At 32.8% G+C, this 24,356-nt stretch overlaps 5 protein-coding genes across 10 annotated transcripts in view; 2 read left to right on the forward strand and 3 right to left on the reverse strand.

Moving 5' to 3' along the window:
- Positions 1-60: 60 nt before the first annotated feature.
- On the reverse strand, positions 61-953 carry LOC145740231 (uncharacterized). Its single transcript, XM_081995632.1, has 2 exons — positions 587-953; positions 61-534 (listed from the first exon to the last, which is right to left on the reverse strand). Exons 1-2 carry the CDS (start codon positions 702-704, stop codon positions 269-271), a joined length of 384 nt encoding a protein of 127 aa, XP_081851758.1. The 5' UTR covers positions 705-953; the 3' UTR covers positions 61-268.
- A 1,440-nt stretch (positions 954-2,393) lies between these two features.
- Positions 2,394-3,944, reverse strand: LOC145740228 (uncharacterized). Its single transcript, XM_081995629.1, has 3 exons — positions 3,756-3,944; positions 3,042-3,161; positions 2,394-2,672 (listed from the first exon to the last, which is right to left on the reverse strand). The coding sequence occupies exons 1-3, from the start codon at positions 3,895-3,897 to the stop codon at positions 2,452-2,454; spliced, it is 483 nt and encodes a 160-aa protein (XP_081851755.1). The 5' UTR covers positions 3,898-3,944; the 3' UTR covers positions 2,394-2,451.
- On the forward strand, positions 3,844-5,216 carry LOC145740227 (uncharacterized). Its single transcript, XM_081995628.1, has one exon. The coding sequence runs from the start codon at positions 4,276-4,278 to the stop codon at positions 4,762-4,764; it is 489 nt and encodes a 162-aa protein (XP_081851754.1). The 5' UTR covers positions 3,844-4,275; the 3' UTR covers positions 4,765-5,216.
- A 485-nt stretch (positions 5,217-5,701) lies between these two features.
- LOC145740204 (uncharacterized) overlaps positions 5,702-24,356 on the forward strand; it is a 47,745-nt gene continuing 29,090 nt past the window's right edge. For 3 of the 6 annotated variants that reach the window (XM_081995577.1, XM_081995579.1, XM_081995580.1), the window contains exons 1-2: positions 12,424-12,581; positions 14,900-15,150. In XM_081995577.1, coding sequence (XP_081851703.1) covers positions 14,961-15,150 — 190 coding nt within the window. In that variant the 5' untranslated portion in view covers positions 12,424-12,581; positions 14,900-14,960. Of the gene's footprint in view, positions 5,890-7,191; positions 7,249-9,585; positions 9,617-12,423; positions 12,582-14,899; positions 15,151-15,744; positions 15,978-23,051; positions 23,327-24,356 lie in introns of those variants that run through there. The other 3 variants (XM_081995581.1, XM_081995578.1, XM_081995582.1) reach the window with 3 other exon arrangements.
- LOC145740210 (sodium-dependent phosphate transport protein 1-like) lies at positions 7,418-8,959 on the reverse strand. The gene has a single exon (XM_081995600.1). It carries the CDS (start codon positions 8,896-8,898, stop codon positions 7,468-7,470), a length of 1,431 nt encoding a protein of 476 aa, XP_081851726.1. The 5' UTR covers positions 8,899-8,959; the 3' UTR covers positions 7,418-7,467.

Raw genomic sequence — 24,356 nt, forward strand, 5'->3', positions numbered from 1 at the left:
AATGCCAGTGTAACTTCTCAGTAACACTATTTATTCCCAAGTCAAAAAAATAGTCGCAAAAAAGAAAGAAAAATTTATTGTTTGACAGGCTGTTTAGTTTTACTTCAGTTTATAAAAAATACATTTTCCAAATTTCTCTTTTACAAATTAGTCAATTTGGTCTGTACCTACTATTAGAAAAATAAACTATTTTACAGTTTACTAGTTACACAGAATCACATTATTACATTTGAAGATTACTACACTACACTAATAAAACTAACTGTTGTCAGGTGTCATATCCATGATTTGCATGTATGTTATGACTGTATAAATGTCCTTGTTTGTCCTGAATATTATTTCGTAACAAATTGACTAAACCTAAAATAATCGCCAACTTCCCAAGAAAAATCCCTTGAATGAGCATCAATTTCACTCCCAAAAGGATTGCAGGCAAAAAAGTGGTTTGAAGCAAAAATGGGGTGGCCAACATCGGTATTAATCCATTTAGAACGCTGTCTGTTTGGCCTTTACTGCTTTTTCTGGCTTCTGTTACTACAATTTTTTCGTTTAAAACAATTGCTAAATTATGAAAACATTCACTCACCTGAATGATTGTAAGTGGTTCCTAGCATTGTAACGTCCTTTTTAGGCTTTTCCACACAGTACACTTTGTACTTAATTAGCACAAAAATTAAAACAATGACAAAACGAGCATTAGACATCGCAAATACCCGGAAACTTCTGCTTGTAACTACATTTGCGGCGAAAGGAGTCGAGATTTGCACTGAAGAACGACAAACGAAGAACTGATACCGTGGAAGGAAAACGAGCTCAAAAGTCTGAAGCTTGGCAATGTAATGAATGTAATATTGAGAGGCCAAAAGTTTCTTTTGGATAATCTTTTAAAGTTACAATATAACATGTTTTCACTTACCTTTCAATTGTAAAGTGTGACACTCTTTAGGCCTATTTAGTGCTAATATCCTCGTTTGACTATTATGCAGTATGCTTAAAATTATCGGCGTTCAAGAATCTCATTTATAGTAATTGACCTGGATTTTCCTTTTACATGCGGTTTAATAAGAACTGGTTTAACTTCCTTGAACTCGGTAAATAATAATAAAACAAACCAGACAAAGAATATTGGAACTTTGGTTTGATTTGTTTTTTTTTTCAAAAAGGAGAACAGCATCTGCTATGTTTAATTTTGAGTTGTTTAGTCTTTCAGTTGATTTTAGGACGTGAATTAGAAGTATTTAGTTTATATGCCAAATATGCTTTTAAACAAATATAAGCGAGCCAAAATTAATGTTATTTGTTAGGAAATTTTCAAACAAAACTCAAATTAGGTATATTGTAAAATACTCTAGATATTTTGGAAAAGTGTCTAAGGGAAAAAAGTCTTATTTTACTTATTTACCGTTAAACTATAAATAAAAATGTTGTTAGAAGAAAAATAGCTATTTATGTAACCAGTTACAAAAAGATCGATTTTGTGTAACGAATGAATATTTGTAGGGCGAGCGCAGCGAGGTCCTACAATTTGAATGAGTTACACAATAAGACATTTTCGAAACGTGTTGCATACATAATTTTTTCTAATTTTGACCAAAAAGCGGTAAAAACCATCTTTTAAAGTGATTTAACACAAATATTCCCTTTCATAGCACCTTGTATAAACAGTGACAACGACATGTTATGATGGATGTCGCCCATATGTTTCTACGGAAATGCAAAAAAACAGGGGATGAAATGAACTTTTCATAACTAGTTACATAAAGTGATACTTTATGTAACTAGTTACATAAAGTAAAACGTTTTGTCACTCTAATCAGTTTTGAAAAGTGTCACTTTATATGCCATAATTAGAAAAAAGATTTTTTTTCAATTTTCAACTGTAAACCCTTCGAAAATTGGTGACCTGCCATTTTTGGCATAATAAAATGAATTAAATGCCTATCATCCACCAAATTTATAAATTTAGTTTAATTAATATATGATTTGCTTATTAACTATTTTAGTGTTGATTATATGCATAAGTCTCATGTAGTTCGTAACCACTTTTACAACTATTTGCAATTTCTAATTTATGAAATAATATTCATAACACGAAAGTAATTGCAAAAAATGGAACAATATTGCTTTCATCGGTATGCAAACCAGGACATCACTTGAAAAAAAAAAACGTTTTTTATTCAGTTAAAGCAGTACATTGCTTTGAAACGCAAACTCGTTTAATATGTTAGGTATACTTTCATTAACTAACCCACTAGTAAAGAAAAAAAAATGCCCCTAAAAGAGTCCGGTCTGTTTTAAATATCACTCGACTGGATTCTAATTGAACTTTCTCTTATGATGAGAGGATTATTAGTAACTATTTTTGGGTATACTGATTATAGAAACACTATATTCTTTGTTGAGGTACTTTGGTAATAAATAATAGTGAAAGGTTACATTGAAGGAACTTGTTTATGTTTGAGATATTTGATAACCGGCGTATGGTTTACTGTAATAGCCTGTAACTTTTCCTACAGAAGAGTCACTTCTATCCAAAAAATGCGCTTGATGGTAGTACGGATGTAATGGCGGTGTGTAAGGGTAGGCAGGTAAAGCTGGGGTTCTTCGAGCTTCCTGATATCGTGCCAACACGCTGCTTAAGCCTACAACTAGCAGCAGGAAACCGATGAAACCTGAAAGGTTACTAGGTTACTTTGGGTACTAACGGTGTCTCAATTTAAGTGAATTAATTCAATCAAATCGACTACGCAAGATGCGTTAGCGTGACTAATCCTACGGGTTTTTTTACTTAGAGAAATTACTTTTTACGGTTTAGACTCACAAAACTGACCAAAAAAAAATTATAATTAAAGGAAAACACAAGAGTATATTTGCCCTAGTTGTACGGTATTATTAGCGGTTTGGCCAATCTTGGGTAATCTCTAGAACCTACTCACCAACTCGGGTATAAAATTTTATTAATTTGTGAAAGTGCTTTACCATAATGTTCTTAAAAATTAAATTTAAACCACACGAAACCAAAATTAAGTAAGGAGACTTACCATTGTTTATGGCCACTATGGTGACCAAGATTAGTAAAGTAAAAGCAACTCCCAGTTTGAAAAAAATGACAGGCACTAGTACCATAAACCTTTTGACAGTGTGGTGCACTAATGTTCTACCTAGAAAAAAACGTTAATTCAAAAAATATGCAGTTTAAAAACTTGTTTGTTTTACATTAGCCCTCAAATATAAACGTAGCGAATGTATTAATTGAAAAAAAAGTCGATAACCCGGCAATACATTAGCCCTTTTCTTTCTGTTTGTGATTTCGGATCCAAGTCACGTGATTCTATATTCAGGGTGTCATGTGACTTTTGAATCATAACGTGTTTGGATCCGAATGAAAGCGCCGATTGGCTCCTCCACGAATGTCACCATGAACTGTTTCATATCCGACTAGTTCGTTATTCTGTTTTATTACTTAGTGAAAACGGTTATAGGACAAGTTACATGAAAAATCCCTTAAATTTCAAGAACAACCATAAAAAAAATACATTACCGTTTGAAAAGCTTGTCTTTGATGTAATAACTTTTTTTAGAACACTCTGTATGATGAAAAAGGTCTTTTCAGAAAATATTTCAGAAGGTTTTCTATACAATCGTGATTTTTTTAATTTTAGACTGTTTTTACAATTAAAAATAGTTAGGTTGAGAAACATGTTTTTAATAATCAATCAATCAATACAGAAAAATAAAATGTTATTCGAACAAACCTTCATTAATCATTCGTCCAACAAATTCCACTCCATTTTTAACACCATCATCCGCCTGCAACTTAATTTCCTGTTCTTCACAAATTGACAAATTTATCAACAAACACACCACCAGAAGTGGACGAACTAACTTACAAACCATCCTGCTATAAAATCACTTTTTAATTAACCATACTAACGCAGTTTAGGGTGCCTTTGTATCATTTTTGGTTAGAGACTTGTAAAAATTGTCACGTTCAAAACAATAAGGCATTCTTCCTTAACATGGCCAGTGGGCCAAATTTCGGGCAATAACTGTTTTTTTTCTGTTTTTTAACTGGGTTAAAACAAGACGGTGTTTCGTGTGTGCATTTTTAGGGTGTTTTTCAGTTTTTTAGGCAAATGACTGACATAGAAATTTTCCGCTGTGCGAATCCAATTCTCTTTGCTTCATTCAACACACAGTAGCTCGAAGAAGTGGGTTACCAGTCTCGATGGCATGGCTTTGGAATTTTAACAACTAGTGCCACCAGTACAAATAATGCGAGAAGTACCAACTCGTTTAGTACTCAGTGTTGTTTTTCTGTTTATTAACCATGCAAACAGTGCTTTTAACAACCAAACTATTACTACATCACTACCCCTCACCTCATCGATGGACCTTAACATCACTTACACCCCTTCGCAATTGGGGGAGGTAAAGTTTTCTTTACAAGTGAAGCAACCGGAAAGTTCGCGAGGTTTAATGGAGCAAGCCCAAAAGTTGATGCCTATGAAGACGTCTTCACCAATGTTGTCCTACGTCCTAGTGCCAGCACTCACATTAGCGGGGATAGTACCCTGGGTGGTTCCTGGAATTCAAATTGCCGCAGGATTTGTCCAGTTAATCAACCAGATGGCGTTCATGGCTGGATTGACTGGTTTAGTAAGAAGCTACATCTTTGACTACAAGCCTGACGAACATGTAGTGTATGTGAATCATGGTTATGGTGATAAGGGACATTCACCGCAACATTTAAAACCTTATTGAATGTTTTGTCTGTGTCTGTACCTGTTTAGTTAATAAATAATAAAAAAATAATTAATACAACTAATTAATATAAATATCTACTATATGAAAGTATTAAGTAAGTAATTTAGTCAAGAAATACAGGTATATTTCATAGGAGTAGTATTACAACATACAACAATCATCATATTAAAAACATTTACAAGAAATTCAGTTTAATCAAGAGTAATGATTTATTTATTTGATTTTCCAGATTAAAAAAAGCTACAGCAATTCTCAAAATGTTCACCCTACAAAATGTGTTCAATTTAATACTGATTAACGGATTAACGTAGTATTTTATTGTGTACTAAGTTTAACCGTTTGAGAATCTCTGATAATAACATTGCGATGTGAAAATAATTAAACCTAACTTTATTATCATTGTAAGCAAAAGGCGTTATCAAGAGGTTTGTTTAACAGTTACTTCCAGAACTGCAGTAAAATCGTCACCTTTAATATCAATTTGAAAACCACTAATTGACTTCAAGATACAGGGTGAAATGTATTTTTTACTAAATTGCAAACATATAAGAAAAATATTCTTATTTTAAAAGGTAAAAAAATCGACAACTTTAACATTGATCCTCCTATTTGATACACTCTGTTTAAAATGTAAGGAAGGGTGTTTTTCTATTCTAGTTTACCCCTCAAAAAATCACTAGATGGCGTCCCTATACATCCTTACCCCACGTTGCCGCAACAATGACACACTTTCTGGACCCTAAATTCACAAAAAATATTAATAACACCTTAAAAAAAAACCTATTCTAACACACTTCAAAGTAAATTATAGGTATAGTTCTGAAAACCATATGGGTCTCTTGTGTGATTAAAATCCCTTAATCACAATAAACGAAGCGTGGCAACGCAGCTTTTACCCACATGTCAGACAAGGGTCGTCCCTCCGCCCTTCAGGATCATTTTAGCGGAGTAAAATTTAATTTTTAATTGTACCAACGTTTCGGTTCCGGTCATTCAGTAGCAGATTGCATGGATATTTAAAGTGAGGTGCGGTTCGAGGTTTTTTTGCTTAGAATTGCCAAAAGTCCGGTGCATGTCGAGTGTCATAGCAATTTCTCTGGTATTGATTTGTTTAAAATAAGGGTAAGGGTGCTTTTGGATACTTCCTAGTATAGTATTTTTTCTTGTAAGTAGTTTGGTTCAAAAGTATATTGTGGTTTAGTAGGGATTTAGCAAAGCAATGAAGTAAATAAAGCAACCAAAAATTTTGTTTCTTAATGTTATTATTTTTTGATCGATTCTTTATGAGCCAATTAGCTTGCAACTTTATAATTGGAACTGTATAAAGTGGTTTTTACTTTAGAAATCGAAACTCTCCAAATGCGCAATCTAATACTAGAAATTAATCCAATAAAAGGAAAACGTCGTAACTGCGATTTTAGACTGTACCGAAATAGCAAATTCATGCAAATTCAGACGATACAACATCGAAACAAATAAGTAAACCTTGCAAGTTAGCTTCATTCGTTTTTAATGAAGAAAATTGTTTCTAATAAAATATTGGCAGTTTTTAAAAAATTACTATTCATTTTTAACACAACGTGGCAGCGCAAAATGCGCTAATGCGAAACCAAAAAACACACTTTAGTTGTAAGTTGTACAGAAACTAATACTGATTAATAAAAATATGTATTAATTATAATATTAAAAACTGAAACTGAGTTATAATAATTGTTCACTTACTATGTACTACTTATTTTATCTCTTTACATTTTACATGAGCTTAGTAAGCTAGCAAGCAACGAGTGAAGTAAACACTCTGTTTCCTTCTCTCTTAGATTACATGTTCTAAGAAAAAATATGTTTTAGATTATTAAAAATGTTATTTTTTAATTTTTGCCTTTACAGTTTTTAAAAAAGAAAAATATTTGTTTTTTGATATTATACAAAATCTTGACAACTCTGAATACATCGGAGGGCTTTACAAATATCACCAATCTAATGACCCTGCAATTTCATATTTAGAATTTTATTAAAAATTGCAATTTTCCAACTTTGCCGTTTTTTGAAATGGCCAGAAACCTCTAATAATAAGATATCCTTAATATTTAAAAAATGTCTTATTTATTTAAAAAATCTTAATGTTTTCTTACTAATTATCAGCTTTAGAGTTACTTAGAAACTGACTTTTAATGAAAATGATTTTTAGCTTTAAAATGTTAACCGACTGAATCATTTATGATTTTTGAAAATATACTCACTCTTAAAATGGCATAATTTTTAGGTTTTTTCTTTTTTTTTGAAAATTAACTTTATGATTTTAATGTTGATGATGATTTTGATGCTTATATGATTTGAGAAAGTATGTATTTTATTTTATGATTATTATTATTTATGGTTAAATTTAACCTTTCCGTTTTATTTAAAATAACTAATCTTTTGCAGATGGACTTCTGATCAACATGGAACACCACTTGGATTACGGCTGATCGACAAATTTAGGTAAGATTTTAGTTAATCTATATGCAATTATAGGAAGAATACTAGACCACTTTATTTGAAGCAAAACGTTATTTACTGTTAAACATAAATGGTTTAAGAAATCTCAAAATCTTTAAAAAATAACAATAAAATATAAAAAATACATAAAATTATACGAGAAAACAAAAAGTTTCATCCATATGAAGATATATTGCAACAATCTGACAAAAAAACGAACTGTCATGATACATTTGGCACTAAAGGCCTACTACCAATTTTGGTATTCCAGCGCTGAATTTCCGCCGATCCGAAACAAACATAAATTAATCCAGTTGCAAAGGAAGCTCCTCCAGCTATCAGGAAAATAATGGTCCATCCCACAATTCCGTTGTTATAACTTAAAATCCAGTTTCCTAACGCAGGCACCATGAATCCGTTTAGTTGAGATATGAACAGCATAAATCCGTAAACTGTTCCGGCAAAATTTGGGGACAAATCCAACGGGCCCCTAAGATTGGCACCCACTATCGCTGCTGATAGCATACTTGTCAACGTGAATAAAGCGGTGGCGGCGACAACGTCGCACTTGGTTGATCCCAAAGACATCATGATCAGGGCAGGCAAAAAGTTTGAGGATATCACAAATATTTTGCTGGCCATAGTATGGCTTAATAGTTTCTTGGACAGGATGAAATCCGAAAGGTTTCCGAACAAAATGGCACATGAAAAGCGCACTACTAGTGGAACAAGCGTCAAAATCACCGACTCATCTGTTCTGACTCCCATGAATCTTTTAATAAATTCAGGTACCATGTTGGTTTGCATTACTAAACCCCACTGGACACCAAAAGTGAGAATGGTCATAGACCAACAATGTGAAGAAGTTATGATGGTCCGAAAGGGTGGAAACTGTTTCTCTTTAGAAACAGTGTTTCCCTGACTAGTCCTAATGTATTTAATTTCCTCTGGAGTGATGCAAGGGTGTTCTTCCGGATTATTTGAGGTTAAAAACCAAAACACTACACTATGAACGGATATCATGATTGATATAAAGTAAAATGTCCAGGGCCACGTTAATAAACGCGTCATATATCGACTAAGCAGGAAGACCACAGCACTTCCTAAGGTTCTACCATCAACTGCTATTATAAATTTTCCTATTTCGTTCGGTGGTGCCCATTTTCCTATTAAGTTCATCATGGATGGATACACCATACCAGAAGCCAAACCCACAATAAATCTGCATACCACTTGTACTATCCAACCCCATTTGGCTCCTATCGCACTTAAAACATTAATAGCAGCCGCAATCAACAAGGGAAAACAAATAGTGTTCTTGGGTCCCAACCATTCAGCCAGAATACCAGCTGGTAAGCAAGTGATGGCCACTCCATAGAAATATACGGATTCCAGTTGTAAGATGGCTGTGTGGGACCAATCGTAACGAGGCCCGTAATTCGGTATTACCACGGTAGTCCAATTGGGCCCACCAACTTTTCGGTTGCAATAAGGTATTTCTATTTGATGCGGTTGGACGATCATATAATCTATCATAAAGGCTATGTTGGAGGTGAGGGCAGCGTTCATCAAGGAGCTCATAAAGATCATGACGCCTATCCAGACTCGGATTGGAATATTTTTGATTTTAGAGCACTGGAAACAGGAAGCCATAATTTTGGTACAGAGTAATGCAGTGACGTTGTTTCACTGTGACTTAAATTCATTTTTAGGTTATACTTATGATGTGAAATGTACAGGGCGGTCCAAAAAGCCTCTCTAGTAGATATGAACACAAACTTCGTTTCTGTGGCATTTTAAAGAGCATTTTCTACCCTTTAAAAAGTTTAGCTTTTGTATCCAAGTTGCACTTTGTAAACTACATCCTTGGTGAGAGATCGAATCATTTCATGGTTATAAGAAAGTACAAGGTGACAATTCTGACATCCTCAGAAACGTTGTGCAAAGAAAATACATACAAATTTTCAAAACAGTGTTTTTGATATCAAAAACCGTACAGTTAGAAAAGTAAGATTACTTTCGTAGAATGTTTAGTCTTTAAGAGGTGATTAAAAAACATTTTTTTAATAATACAGGGTTAATTGCAGTTTGAGGGCGTGGGATCGACTAAACGTGGGAAACTAAACCAAACTCAATGTGTTAAGGCAGCTTAACAAAAAAAGATAACAAAAAAATCCCTATGTAGTATAACCCTCAGTAAAACCCTTGAGGAAGATCTAATTTTAGATTGAAACGTCGGCAATTACATAATCGGTTTAGCCTAATCCCACGTTTTCATCTTGTTACTCGACTTATGAAATAAGAATGAATGCATAATTTTTCAATCATTTTCTTTTACAGATACAAATGGCGGACCATTATCTTCAAATAGGTAAGTGTGTATTCGATGCTTTTTCCAATGGCGGATGATGGAAATTGATTTGGGGTCGAAATAAAGGCGATACAGTCATTTAAGAATTTAAAAAATCGTGGTTTTGTCAAAATTTTCGTCTTTCTCAGCTTTGAATAAGTTTATTTACGCAAACCAAATATACCAAGCAAAAACTTATTTTTTTTAAGAATCAGGCATTTTTTAAGCAATTGATTGAAACAGTGAGTGAGACAGCTTTGTCGTGGGTGATGAAAAGTGTATTTAAATACTTTCATGTTGAGTAACTATAAAAGAAACTTGAATTTACAATTTTTAGTGAAAATTGTGGTAAATCTTGTAATAAACACGTTAACAAAAATTTCTTGCTAAACAGTATGTACAAACAGCGTCAAATTTATTCGTTATACAAAACGCAAATCATCGACTTATCTCGTATCGCGCTTCAAACCATCTTTATTTATATGCAAAGTATACAAAAGCTAAGCCTCCTGCATTGTCTTCTTAACCCTTGGCGTTATGAATAATTATTTTTAGTCTATCAAAGTCTAGCTTTAAAAGAGTTATATTAGCCGAAGAGTATATATTTATCTACCACTCGGATGCGGATTCGACCTACGTCCTTCCCTTTCGATGTAATTAAAGAAGTACACAAATAAATCATGGGTGTGTTGCTTCTATTTAACCTGAGTTTGTTTTTTTTTCTCGACCGGTATTAACATACACCAGGGTGTCTCATAAATGTGACACATAACATCAACAAAATTCATTATTTGGTAAAATGTGTGCAATGGATTTACTATCATTTTTTTAGAATATTATTCTCATAATTTACTAATTTTATGCGATTCTTAGTGACTAATAAATAACGGACTACATTGGAGAAAATAACTGAACAATTTTATTTTAAATAAATAACAATTACGTAATTATTGTATTCTGTATATTGTCTTTTCAAAAAGAGGCCTCCTACACAATGCTGATTCTTCAATGTGCCATAAATTTGTAGAAAAGACTTTTTCTAAAGTTTTTTTCACAATTTCAATGGAATTAAGAATCTCGAGTAAAGAGTTTGTCTAAAATTTTTACGTGTACGTGTTTGCATAGTTGTCTTCGAAAACTTATAAGACAATTTTTAGTTTATAAAATTAAAATTCCTAGGAAAGTGACTGAAACTGATGAAAGTCATTGAAAACGTAGGTTGATTGCACTTTTCACAGTGTTGCATCCTAAAATCTCGAATATTTCAACTTCTTTAACTTTTTATTACAAATATTTTCTCTACTTTTTTCAGCACAAACCTGTACTGCGCTGTCCATGTAAATTCCCAATTTTCAGCATTCTAATTTCTGAAATTTCGAAAAAACTGTCTAAATTTTTTTGTGTTGTATTATATCAAAGGACCTTAAATTAGGTGAAATAACCACTTTGAACCTTTCAAAAATTGGAAAAATGACATTTTCTAATTTTAAAAAAGCACTTTAACATCTTTTTTTTAGGGCTCTTTTTTAACTACTTTTTGAGATACAGTATTTTGGTAACATGAATAGCTAGAGATGCGAGTTTTGGCTCATTTTGTAGTATTTTTTGTCCTTTTTGTAATGACGATTTAGCGAAATTGATTGAAGTTCAAATAAAAAAGTTACAACATATGAAAAACCGAAAAAATTACATTTTTGGTCAAAGGTGTAATTTTGGCAAATTTTTATTTGGCTTTATAAGGGTTCCAATGCACAGCAAAATATATATTTATACCAAATGACCTTAAATTAGGTGAAATAACCACTTTCAAAAATTGGAAAAATGGCATTTTTGTCAAAATGTTCACTTTTTTTTTGTAGTTTGTTGTGTAACGTTGGAGATCTGAATATAGACCTAGCTTTGAAAAAAGAAACATTATTTTTAATGAATATTTATTTAGATATTCCTGAAATTTTAAACATTTTTCATTCTTTTGCAAAGAAAGCAGATTCGGAAACTGTGTTTTGGCCATAAATTCTAGTAAAAGGCTTGCTTTTACATTGTGCACATTACACAAAAGGCGCCTGAATAACTAAAAGCGATTTGTAACACATTTTGGGAAACAAAATTTAAAACGTGACTTATTGGAAGAAATATTCGTTTAGGGTTCAAATTACGTTGACGTAAACATTCTTTTTACAGTTTATCTAATGATACAGAATGAGTCTTATCGGGGATGTATGAAGGTTTAACAAAGTATGTTAAGGAAAGTTTTTGAGATTTGTATGACAAATCATTATTTTATTTCTTAATATTTTCCGAAAAAAACAAGAAACTGCAACACACATTTTGGAGCTTTGGCTATGACAACTGTGATTTTGAAATTAAAACGTTATTAGGTAATTTTTTACCAGGTTGAATTGCCTTAATAATGTAGGATAATAATTAATTGGTGTACTTAACCAGGATACGGAAAAGAGCTTGAAGTATTCTCACAAATACCGAGTACTTGTAAACATCGAAGCCTATAAATTGATTGACTTTATAAAATAATTTGGATCGGTTTGCTGTTACTTAATGATATTTTGATACCCATTTCACCTGCTTAAAAGTAAAGTACCCCGACAACTACAAATAAACCACCAACACGAAGTGTATATAAAACCATCCCCGCGTATCATCAACGCTTACAAAGTCCCAGAACCGAAGTATCGAGGTACTATTATTAACTCCCACATGAAAAAACAAACACTCGACGCCTGGATTCCAAACTTATCCCGGTAGGGACGTAGGTCGGTGATCGCGTCACAGGACTCTGGAACGATGCCAGAGATGCGCCTTATTCGCTTACACTTTTTAGTACCGTACCAGCCTAGGCCGCCATATTTGTGATGTGATTTATTTATACGTGGCTTTGATATGACTTTAACGTGATTTTTGTAAAGAGTGTGACTTCGTGAAATCAGTGATTGACTTTTCAAAACTGTGGAATATAGTGTGTTTTGTGGTGAGGATTGAGAGAAAGTGGTTAACTGATTAGAAAGTGACTGTGGTTATTGGCGTCACTGGGCCGCCATTTTAAATGTTTATTAAGTGGCAATACAACCTAATATTACTAGATTTCCTTTGTTTTTTAAAGTAAAAGAAAATCCACATAGACATATTATAAATTTGTACTTTTTTCTAAAAGTGATACCACAAATTTTGTTTTGCAGAAATAGTTCGTTATTTAAAAATAGTTTTAAAGAGCGCAATACCTATAAATATAACTAAAACTAAACATGTGTCGCACCCCTAAGAAATTTGACCTATTTGGGGACAAAACACAAAGATGTTCACTATTTATATTCAATACTATATGATAGTCATAACAAATAATCGCAGTAGTAAATAACAATTTTTAAACAAAATGTGGACGACCTGATTTTTTGGACAAAGTTCCAGTTTTTCTAATGACTCAGTACAATGTTTAAAAGCCATTTAAGTCCACAAAATAGACGTTGAACTGTTGTAATACTCTTCGTATACAGTGAACCAAAGTACCATATTTTTGACACACGGCGTTGCTACACGGTTTACTAGTTAAAAAAAAAATAAAATGTTTATTTTGATTTGTAAATTTAATTGTAACTTAAATGTGTTCAAGAACTAATTTAATTGCTTTTGGTTTCTTTTTAATAACTAAAGCTCCGTTGACTTTGTGCATACCATAAAAATACATAAAAGGTCAAAATCATCAATATATCGACACAATATGTAGACATTTTGTTTCGATAGGTCACGTTAAAACAAATTTTGTTTGTTTTTTTGGCTCAGCAAATAACTAACGGAGCTGTCGTTTTAATATGAAATTTCAACGTCCTTAGCAAATACCACGAGGTATAGAAACCTAATATTCAAATAACTTCAACTAAAGCTAAATAATAATAGTCAACTGAGTATTGAATAGAAATCATAAATATGAGATTTAAGTGGAGTTATGAAGTTTTATTAGCCCAAAAATAAAATTTTGTATAACCGTAACAATGTAATAGAATGGTAATTGTATTACATGTTGCAATAAATAACAGTAATAAACTAAACAAGAAATAAAATGTGAAAATATCAATGGGCTAGCACCTAAATTCAGGGTGTTTTATGGGGAAGGCTATGCATATAGGGGGTTATTCATTTTTAAGCTGATGGTACTCTAAGTCAAATCAGTTATTTACCTAACAAGTGCGGAAACTGATACTTTCCCGCAAGAAACTGCAGTTAAAGGGCATGCAAGACGCTTTCCGCATGTACTGGTACATTTTTCCTACGAGTATCATTTTAAAGTCTGTTTGCAAAGATTATTAAACTGTATTCTTAACTGAGTAATCAAATATACAGTTATTGTTTTTTGATTGAAATGTATATTTTTGAAAAATAAATTGTGCAGAAAAGTAACTTTACCACACTTAGTCTTGTACAATTGTCTTACTATCATAATACAAATATGCATAAAAAATCATACATTCGGCTTTATTAGTTTCCTAGAAGTTAACTTTCCAGCTAGTGTAACGTTTTCTGGATAAATGGTGAATGAACTCTTATTGTTATCGATCTAAAAACCCACTTAATGTAACATTATTTATTGCTTATTTAATGATAGTTACCGAATGTTGCAGTTTTTTTATTTAATTTACAATAAATAGCAGGACATTAATTGCTTAACATTTTTTTCATGAAAGTGGTCTGATGGTGTAATTGTTGATCAATAAGTTTAAATAATAAAATCGAAAGTTTAAAATACAGCTCTTATCGTAGGCTATTACAATATTTCTGAACTCTTTAATTACCACTAATTTTTCAAGACAAACAAGAATTTACCACAAATGGCTCAAAAGAGACCGAGTTCAAAGGTCACTTGCATGGTTATACTAATAAATTAAAAATGCACTGATAATGATTTGAAGACCTGATTTTCAAAGAGACCATATCTAAGACATTACTAAAAAGGTTAAAAGTCAAAAACATTATAAAATGAAATTTGATGATTGACAAATATTTCTTTTAGGGCCGATTACACCGACATATTTAAGGGCACCCTATACTATGTTTTAATTTGACTATGACATTTTGCACATCAGCTGTCACAGTCAAATCACAACTTAGCCTAGGTGAACCTTAGGGTGCCCTTAATTACGTCAGTGCAATCCGCCATTAGACTCTTGCATTTTTCGACGTTGTACCAGGCTTCACAGTATCAGTCATTACTAAATGACAGTAATTTGCTTAGCGTTTGTATTGCCAACTTAAAGAACCTCAACTTATAACCACCTTCTCTCGTCAATCTAACAGGCGTTACGACAAACTAATCGTCACTAAAAACCAAAAACGGTCAAAACCAGAGACAATTTGCATGAATCTAGCGGGGAAAAATGCTTTTAGAAGAACCGACAGGGATAAAACGGGGGCTGTAATAAGAATAGACATGATCGTGTTATTGTTGTGCTGTATGATGAAAATTGCGGAATTGTCCACGGGCAGGACGCAACAACAATCCAGACCTAAATCCCGTGGAAAATACCGCAGGTACCGAAGATTAAAAGGTAAATTCAGATAACAAGTTAACTCACTATACTAACTTATTATTGCCTAAAATACGTTAAAATTTGCTAAAAAATTGACGTTGTTTATTAACGCAAAAAACCATGTTTACAAAAATATGGAGATGCATGTAGAGCCAGAAAAAGGTGCAATCTGTGAAATGCATGTTAAATTGGATATTCTGTATTCTATTGTGGCTTTTGAAGACAAAAAATGTAGCAAATCACAGCAATGGAACAAAAATAACAATACTTAGGTGAAGAAACCGATTTTATTTTTAAAACAAGAGAGAAGAAATTCTTTATTTCTTTTTTTTTTCAACATTTGGAATATTTATAAAAAAGAAAAACGCTAAATTAAAATTTTTGAATTTTGAGTTCCACAAAATTGATGCTACGAACGTCCATGGTCAGCCTAAATTTGGAAAAGCACGTGTGTGTTCGGCTTTAATCGGACCTTCCGATAACTCGACCGTCTGGACCAATCGCATTGCAGAATCATTATCTCGTTGCCTCACTTGCTCTTGTTCTTGCAATAGCACTATCTTTTTCTAACACCAGTTGTCATCTGTCACTAGTGTCAGTGATGTTTCAGTAATCAACAAAATTGAGTCAGTTGCAGATTTGCTGTATTAGTGAGAGTTTCGCGTAGTTTTCCTGGACTTTCGCGTATTTCCCTGAATTTTCCGAGTTGAAAGTGAGCTTTAGTCGTTTTCGGTGCTTCGTTTTATTACAGTGCGTTATGTGAAATGTTGGCAGCGATCAGCTGCTATTGCAAAACAGTTGTAGCAACCAAATATGGCTTGAAAATTATGAGGCCACTTTTTCTGGTAAATTTAAATTTAATTTATAAAAACTATTGCATTTTATGTGGGTTTTCGGTGCTGTTCTTGGGTGTAACTAACCCTCCGTTTTCGGTGAATAATTAATTAACGATTCAGGTATAATAAGTAATGTGACCAAGTAATACTCATTTACAATTGCATGTTGGTGGTTACTTATTCATTAACTTTGCACACACACACACACATGTGCCTTATTTCACAATAAACAAAGCATTGAAACAACAATTCACTGACTTATTAAAAAGTGGTTCAAGGTAAATTACCATCCTCTAAAAGTTTAAATTGACACAAGAGTCACAAGACTAAAGACCACAAAAAACAAAGTGGATAATTATTGTTAGAAAAAGCTGGAAAAGAGTTTCTCACTAGGATGCACTCCCTTGCTTCACATAGTTTTCCTGATAATGAGTCATTTTAATTTCACTACCTAATTGAGTATGGTGCCATAACAAAATAGTTCAATTGACAAACAAATTTCATTCATTGTCAGTCTGAAGTTTATTCTTCACATAACTACTCCAGTAAATATCAGAATTGTCTTTGAAAATTTGTCTCACTGGAGCTCAAACTCAACCTAGAGAAATACCATCATTACATTTTTTCCTAGATTGTTTCATGCAGCTTGAATTGTGAATAATGTGATCTTCAAGAAGTTAGTTTACAAATTAGGAAATGTTGAGTTAGAGTGCTATCAGGGTAGTGCGAGGGGTAGTGCTACCTCGAGTGCTACTTTAAGAAAATGCATCTTGATCTGAACCTAGTTCTGGTTGAAAAAGCAACTATTTTTTTACCAAAGAATTTGACAAAATACCTTGCAAAATACATAATTATTTGAGTAATTATTATATTAGCTATTAACTCTCTATTAACTATTAAAATTGCATGTATGTAGGAGGTGGATGTGGCAAAAAGTAGATATAGTTCATAAAGTTTAGATAAAGTAGAATTGTGCTATTATCAAAAAAAAAAAATCCAAGAAAGCAAAGATTGTGAGTTATCTATGAGGTTGTATATTATTTTCAACTGAGTTTTTAACTAGTAACAACTACTAGGTATACCTACAAGTGATTTTTCATTTTATAAAAGAAAAGTTTCAAAAATTGACTTTAATTCTGTTTTCTTAAGTAAGTAGTAAGTAAAATCATGTTGCTTTCTCCATAACTAATGACATATCAAATTTTTTCATTCCTGGTTTATTAACCTAAATGAAGTCCTCAAAAATTGAAATATATTTTGTAATATTAATGACGTTTTTGGTTGACAAACTTAGTGCAAAACTAACCTATTTGCACTAGTTTTGCACTTTAACGTGCCAATCAAAAACGCCATAACATTTGAATTAAGGAAAGTCTCCAGACAAATATTGTTAAAATAATATGAGTTTGGTTGGGGCTATGCCTCTGTTTATGCTGTGTATTGCAGGGTAGTGAAGCTGAATTCACAAAAACGAAGGTTGTATTCTACTTGCAACCAAAAACTAACACTACTTTTCCTTAAAACTACTTATTCATAATATTGTTTAGAAAATGTAGACGGGAGTGAAGACCTCCATTATAGCTGTTCAGCTCAAAAGGTTAAGCAAAATGGGGTTATTTTAAATCCACAAGTCAAACAACTGATCCGATTTGTGCTGTTCAAAGCAAATACTAGGATGGGAAAGCCATTGAAAATAGAATATTACTAATTCAGGTGTTTAGGATGATTTTTTTTAAAACTTAGCCTTCGAAAATTTGGACCAGTTCCAAAATCTAAACAGACAGTGTGTCAGCCTCCCTGTCTTTTATGCCAAAACAGAATTTAACTTCAAGTTAACTTATCTAATGGTACAAACTGACATTGCACTGTCGAAAGTGATGACTTCATAATGTACCCATGAAGTTATGAATGATTCACGGAATGATTAAACCTTAAGCTCTTTATCTTTACCTTTAAACAGGTTTAACACTAAATTTAAGGTTTTTAGTACAACTCTGTTTACATTTATTAAATAGGTACCTAGTATCTGTATGTTTTGGGCTCGGTTTTGGTATATCGCGTTAAAGTTCTAAGAAATAAATAGTTCCTAATCGACAATTTTAATAATTATTATTTCGTTATTATTGAACTGAAAAAACAATATTCTCAAAAACATGTAGGTACTTCTTGTTCTTGTATACTGGATATAAATTACCTAAGGAAGTGGGGTTTATAAATTTTGGGTTATGTATGGTGTAGAGCCTTAGGGGGTTGCAACACATCCAACATGAGAATGACTCATTTTAAGGGAAAATGGCTGATATAAAACTTCATACATTCCTGTGTTACTTTAGACTTGGACATATTTCAACTTCTTATGCTGGTAACACTTAATGACGGTAAGAACTCATTCATGCAGCTAAATTTACCCGACTCGGCAATTACTATTTTTCTCTTGTCTGGAAGATCTATTAAATAATCAGGGGAATGACTCATAAAAGGGTCGGGCAGAGCGTAACCCTAGGGCGGTTCAACACGTTCAAGATAGACAAGGGCTTTATTGCGGACGCGACACTATTTTTAGGGCACACATTCCCTTACGGTTTCTTGTGTGTTTGTCGGAAGGATTATTCATTTTAGTTTATATTTTCATTATCTCGGCTTAGGCAACACTCGATCGTTTCATATGAGGCTTAGCTCCAAGCGATAAAAAGGTCGGTGATCCACGAGGAAAGTTCTACATTCAGGATTTTCGAGGGGATTTCAAACTCAGATTTAGCCCCAAAAGTAGATATCAAATATAGAAGGATTTACGGTAATGTTTGCGTTAACATATTCTTTTACCTTAGTTTTAGAAAAGGCGTTCAAATTGGATTAACCTTATTTTCTTCTCTACTACATCCCTGTAAATGGCTTTCCGAGACAGCTTCTCTTCCTCTCATCCCAACAGAAAGTGAATCGATTTCCTTTGGAATTAGATCCTGTTGGGAAATTTCTGTTAATTCAGCTTGTTGTGTATGAAAAATTGGGTGAAAAACATAAAACAAGTTGCGCAAAGCGGTTGACAGGAGCTTTAAAATTTTCTTCCTGGAAACCGGATACTACATTCACTAAAATAGTTGAACCTATTTTCAGTTTCGAACTGGACGTAAAAAATCCAGCTAATGGGTTCAACGAACCAAATAAACACTTACATGAAAGAAGACTGGTGGGAAATGTTTGATTACAAAATAATACGACAAGATTAAAATTCTTTAGGTTAGCTTTCACTTTGTCATGACTCATTTAAATTGGCTATCAGTCGTTGTTGTTCCGCACCGGATGGTGCTTTTGGTGAATTACAATTGGCTGTCTTTTAATAATAATTTCACTTTATTGATATAACAACCACTGTGACAATTTATTACATGCAAACTGCTTTATGGCCAGTCTCAGTAACTCACTCCTTAGTGTTTTTCGTTGTTATTTCAAGCTCGAATGGGAGAGGAGCCAACTTGGGCGTAACACGCGCAATGAATAATATTCGGGACGATTCCCAGAACCAAATGTCTTGTTTATCTTGCCAGGATTGGTTTTTTAAAGGTCGCTGTTAGCATGTGTCCCACTGTAAGATCCAAGTTGATAGGGCATGATCCATAAAAACTCAACTCCCTGAACAACCTATTGTATAACACTAGAACTTTTTTGTGTATTTTTGTAGTGATTAACTTGGAAGCCATTTCCAAACAAATGGAATTCCATCCTGCCTAAAATAAATCTGTCAGCAAATTAGTTGAATTTAACATCTGAGATTTGTTCGTCATCAGTTTGGTCTGATCTGCATGCTTTACAGTGTCAAAAAAAAGATATTTTAACCGAGGTTTTAAAGTTTTAACCCAATTTTAGTTTCAGTCTACATTAACATCTGGATAAAAGTAAAAATCTGTAAAACTCAACTATTTTAGTGTAGATACTTTTTTGTAATGATGTGATAAATGTGTGTGGGTATAAGAAAACGTTCATTATAAAAACAATCAAAGTTTAAAAGTTTAGTTTTTTGCGATTGCTACTCTAGTAGCAGAATTATTAAATTGTGGTTTGACTGTAATATTTTATATACTAATTCACATTCAAAACTCAAATAAGCTTAATCTACCGCTAAATATGTTAGTGCAATAGGTCATTAAACTTTTACATAAGACGGTTAGTTAAAATCGAGGGGTAAACCGCTGGAGCATTATGGTGTACAAATTTTAGGAATTAATGGGCATTATTGGAGGAACGTTGGTATTTTGAAAACATCTAAATTCAAATTTAAACATAAATAAAGTTTGGTAATTTCAATGAATTCCGTTGGAATACAATGAAAAATTATGAATTTTGTAATTTTACTTTTAAAAATTTTCACGTTCTCTAGCGTCAAAACCGTACCCCTAACCGCCCCTAACCCATCATCTTTTATACGTCAATAGAAAGCTTATTTCATTGGCTATACATTGACATATAAAAGTTAATACAAAATGTGGCAAATAAGCTAGTTATTCACGATTGAACCAAAGAATGCACGAAAAAATTGGTCAATTTTGACACCCTCTAGCGGCCGAACTGTCTAACCTATCCATTCAAATTGGGAGACTGTTAGAAAGCTCATTTCATTGACTATCCATTGACGTATAAAACACTACTAAAAATGGTGCAAATAAACGAGTTATTGAAGATTGAACAAAAGGATGCACGAAAAAAGTCATAAAAAAATAGTTCACTTTGACGTTCTCTAGCGGCGTAACCGTCTAACCCTCGGTCTAACCTATCAATCCATGTTAAGAACTTTTTAGAAAGGTCATTCCATTGGCTCTCCATTGACGTATAAAACTCTAGCAAAAATAGTGCAATTAAGGGGGTTTTTGAATATTAAACAAAAGGATACACCAAAAAAAATGGTCAAAGTTGACGCCCTCTAGTGGCCAAACGGTATCACTAACCAACCGACTTTTGTACGTCAATGGAAAGCTCCTTTTATTGGATATCCATCGACATTTAAAAGTAAATACAAGGTGTTTCAAATACGAGTGTTATTTACGGTTTACAGACAGGGTGCCCCAAAAACACTTTTTGACTGGTTAGGGCTTATTTGACCCTGGAAAATTAAGAAAACACGGTTACATGAGCTACTAGGTCTACTACGATGTAATGCATAGAAATTACTTGAAAAACCGATTTTGCAAATGACAATTTTCGTAAGGGTCTAAGTTGCCTGAAAAGCCACCACTATTCCAATGTGGGTTTTGCGTTATGTTGGCCACTTAGTGCAAGCGAAAATCGACATTAATGATTTTTTTTCTACAGTTTTGCTGCGGCTCTAAATTTAAACACTCACTGTGCTAGGTTTGTGCCAAATATCAGAGCCCTACCTGACCGATTAAAAAAAAAATCCCTCAAAGAAGTTAGAGTAGTTATAGTCAAGAAAAACGTTTAGTTAGCTTTGGAGCCCTCTGGCGGCCAAACAAAGCACCCTATTAATACAAACGGCCATATTTTTGGAAAGCCCGTTATATTTTCTATCCATCGAGATAAAAAAGTCTATACAAACTGTTGCAAATAAACGAGTTGTTTGATAATAAAGACAGTTTTGATTGAATTTGACAGCTACTACTTTAACCTTCAATAACTCGATTATTTTGACAGTTACAGGGTGGTTCAATGGATCAATTTAAAGCATACATTTTTCAAATAAGTGACCTAATACAAACTTACCTTAATTTTGAACAGAGATTCAGAGAACGTTTTTTGACCATCCTGTATGTAATATTTTATCGATTTCTTCACCCACTCTTAGAACAAACCTTGTATAAGACGACAAAACACAAAAACCAAGAAAAACACATTTCCTGGTATGCATAAATTAAAATTATTGTTTTGGAGACTGAAAATATTAAACTTCACAAACGGATACAGAAAAGTGTATGACATTAATACACGAAATATGTCTAGAATTTGAGGTAGAATCCAAAAATGCAATAAGTATACAAGGTGTCCCATTTAACCTAAGCAACAGTTGATATCTACTTCCGGTTAAATCGTTGCACGCATATTTTCTTATTAAAAAAGGTTATTTAGACTCTTCAGTCGTGGTAATTTAGAAAATTAGTGAGTAGGTTAGGTTAGTTATTGAAAGTTATTAGGAATTACTGGGCATTACAAGGAATTAGTGGACATTATTGGCATATTAGGAATTAGTGTACAAAATTGTACTCAGCGGTTAAAATAAGTTAAAATATTACTCTTAAAACATTTGAATTGTAAGTGTTTCCTCAAATGTATAGTTAGATGTAATATTACTCTATACCTACAACATTTTCGGACATTAAATCGTGCATTATTAATTACATTAATAAATACTCGCATTAAATATTACTTAAATTGGCATGTAAATCAAATTAAAAAAATCTTATTAGCTGTTAATCCATTAAGAACGTTTTAGCTGAGCCAGTCTGCATTTTATGGACTACAGACTTATTCCGGTTATTAATACTGGGGATTTCCGTACACAAACTTTTTTCATTTATATCGAATTGAAGTAAATTCGACTCAGTGAAACGTGTTTCTAAGATTGTACTGTTACATCTTTTTCAGAAATTTATATCGCTTCTTTTCGTTAAATACCGCATACTGTGGTTTCTAGATATTAAAATATTTTTGTTGAGGTACATTAGTGATTATTACAATTGTTTATTCCAAGCTTGCTGTCTGCTGTTAGTACACTGGGCTACTTTCTTTATGTATAAAATACTTCAGGCAATTACACTTCCTAATCGTTCAATTTCATACTTGAAATACTTGCATCCGTGTAACTATTATTAAGAACTTCCTTGCTTCCTTTTGTTAACAATTATTATTATAGTAAGACAGACAGTAAGACTTTATTCACATGCACTTGATTTATAACAATTAAATACATCCAGACTGCTACATATTCAGAATATTTTTCCAAAAAAAATTGCTTTCTACACGTCAATCCTCCTACAGGAGTGCCGCTATTTTTAAGCACTGAAAATCCCACATAATATTGCTGGTTTTTAATTTCGTTATCTGTTGCTGCAACTGATACAATGTTATTTCAAGTAGATGAGGATTGCTAGGAAATTAAGCTGATAAGGAAACTGTACGACATTCGCTGCGTATTCATTCCAAGTTGTGATCCAAAGGAAGTGCACAGTGTTCGGGAAAATGCGAATCACTTTTTTAATATGTACTGCGAGGTGACTAACTGGATTAAACATTAGTAATCATGCATGCTGTGATGACTAGAAGGGTTCCTTTTCCTTTGGAAGGTGGTGGACTTTTACCTAATCTTAAACCTTCAAACTTGGTATACTTAAGGCAGTTGAGACGGTTTAAAGGTATGTAGGTATTACTGTAGTGGTAAAAGTTCATTAGACTGGTTTTCATGGAAGAATTACATTATCTGCTCGATTATCTGGATAGAAACTGTGACATAGATTAGGAATTTCCTCGGGAATTTCTGTGAAATAAAATTTTTGTTTAAGTTGTTTAAGGACTATTTCCTGTTTTGGATCTGGTTACGGATAGTTTATTTACTATAAAAATTAAAAGTTTTTGTAATATTCTCAGTATGACGGAATTTCCGGTTATACCAGAAGTGAGTGCCAACTTTAAGGCATCTTTCATTTCCGAATAAATGTATTCTTAAATTATCTTTGGAATAAAACTATTCTGAAGTGCAAGTACTGGCCCTTAGTAGGATAAATAGACACCTTTTTTTGTTTTGTTTTGGTTTCTTAAATGAACTTTAATTAATAGCTGTGGTAGGTATTACTTTTCCTGTTTTTGAGCATTAATCACGTAATAATAATTATTGTTGTTAGCCACAACTTTAAACTCTCAACTCACACACAGTATAAGATACTTAAGTAGGTATGACAGATTGAACACAGTTTATCAAGCAGTTTATAATTCAAATGTAGGTTATTAATCAGGGTGAGTCAGTTTCAAACAGCAAAGCGTTCACATTGGTTAGAAAATGTTGAGGCTTGTTTTATAGTGTATTTTAGATAAGGAGTTTCATAATTTTTATTTTCATTTTGGTTTACGAGTTTTATGTGTGAGAGAAAGGAGTATTGGCATTAGATCTATTTTTCAGGGTATTTTTAGTAACTTTAGGACGATAAAACATTTTTTTTATTACATTTTTTTTATCTGGCAGAAAGAATATGTTCATCACGACGTTGTTGTCAAATTTGTACTTTTGTTTCAGTTTTAATGTGGATTCTGGTCAAAGCTACGACTAACCCAATCAAGCTTCATTTTCCTGCTTTGCTGAAACTGTAATTTTCAGTACATTTATTTACAACATGCGTATGGCAACAATGTGCCTACGATATGTCAATATGTACGGCCATTGTCCAGAAT

This window comes from Ips typographus, linkage group LG1 (assembly GCF_016097725.1).
Source record: "Ips typographus isolate SLU linkage group LG1, UJ_Ityp_2.0, whole genome shotgun sequence".
In the NCBI taxonomy this organism is placed as follows: domain Eukaryota; kingdom Metazoa; phylum Arthropoda; class Insecta; order Coleoptera; family Curculionidae; genus Ips; species Ips typographus.

Bases quoted from the DNA above. Each gene is read 5' to 3' on its own strand.
- LOC145740231 (XM_081995632.1), bottom strand. From the start codon at position 704: ATGTCTAATGCTCGTTTTGTCATTGTTTTAATTTTTGTGCTAATTAAG. The intron at 535-586 runs GTGAGTGAATGT...AAAAAATTGTAG, and splicing joins AACCACTTACAATCATTCAG to TAACAGAAGCCAGAAAAAGC.
- LOC145740228 (XM_081995629.1), bottom strand. From the start codon at position 3,897: ATGGTTTGTAAGTTAGTTCGTCCACTTCTGGTGGTGTGTTTGTTGATA. The intron at 3,162-3,755 runs GTTTGTTCGAAT...GTTTTTTTCTAG, and splicing joins TGGACGAATGATTAATGAAG to GTAGAACATTAGTGCACCAC. The intron at 2,673-3,041 runs GTAAGTCTCCTT...GTAACCTTTCAG, and splicing joins CATAGTGGCCATAAACAATG to GTTTCATCGGTTTCCTGCTG.
- LOC145740227 (XM_081995628.1), top strand. From the start codon at position 4,276: ATGCGAGAAGTACCAACTCGTTTAGTACTCAGTGTTGTTTTTCTGTTT.
- LOC145740210 (XM_081995600.1), bottom strand. From the start codon at position 8,898: ATGGCTTCCTGTTTCCAGTGCTCTAAAATCAAAAATATTCCAATCCGA.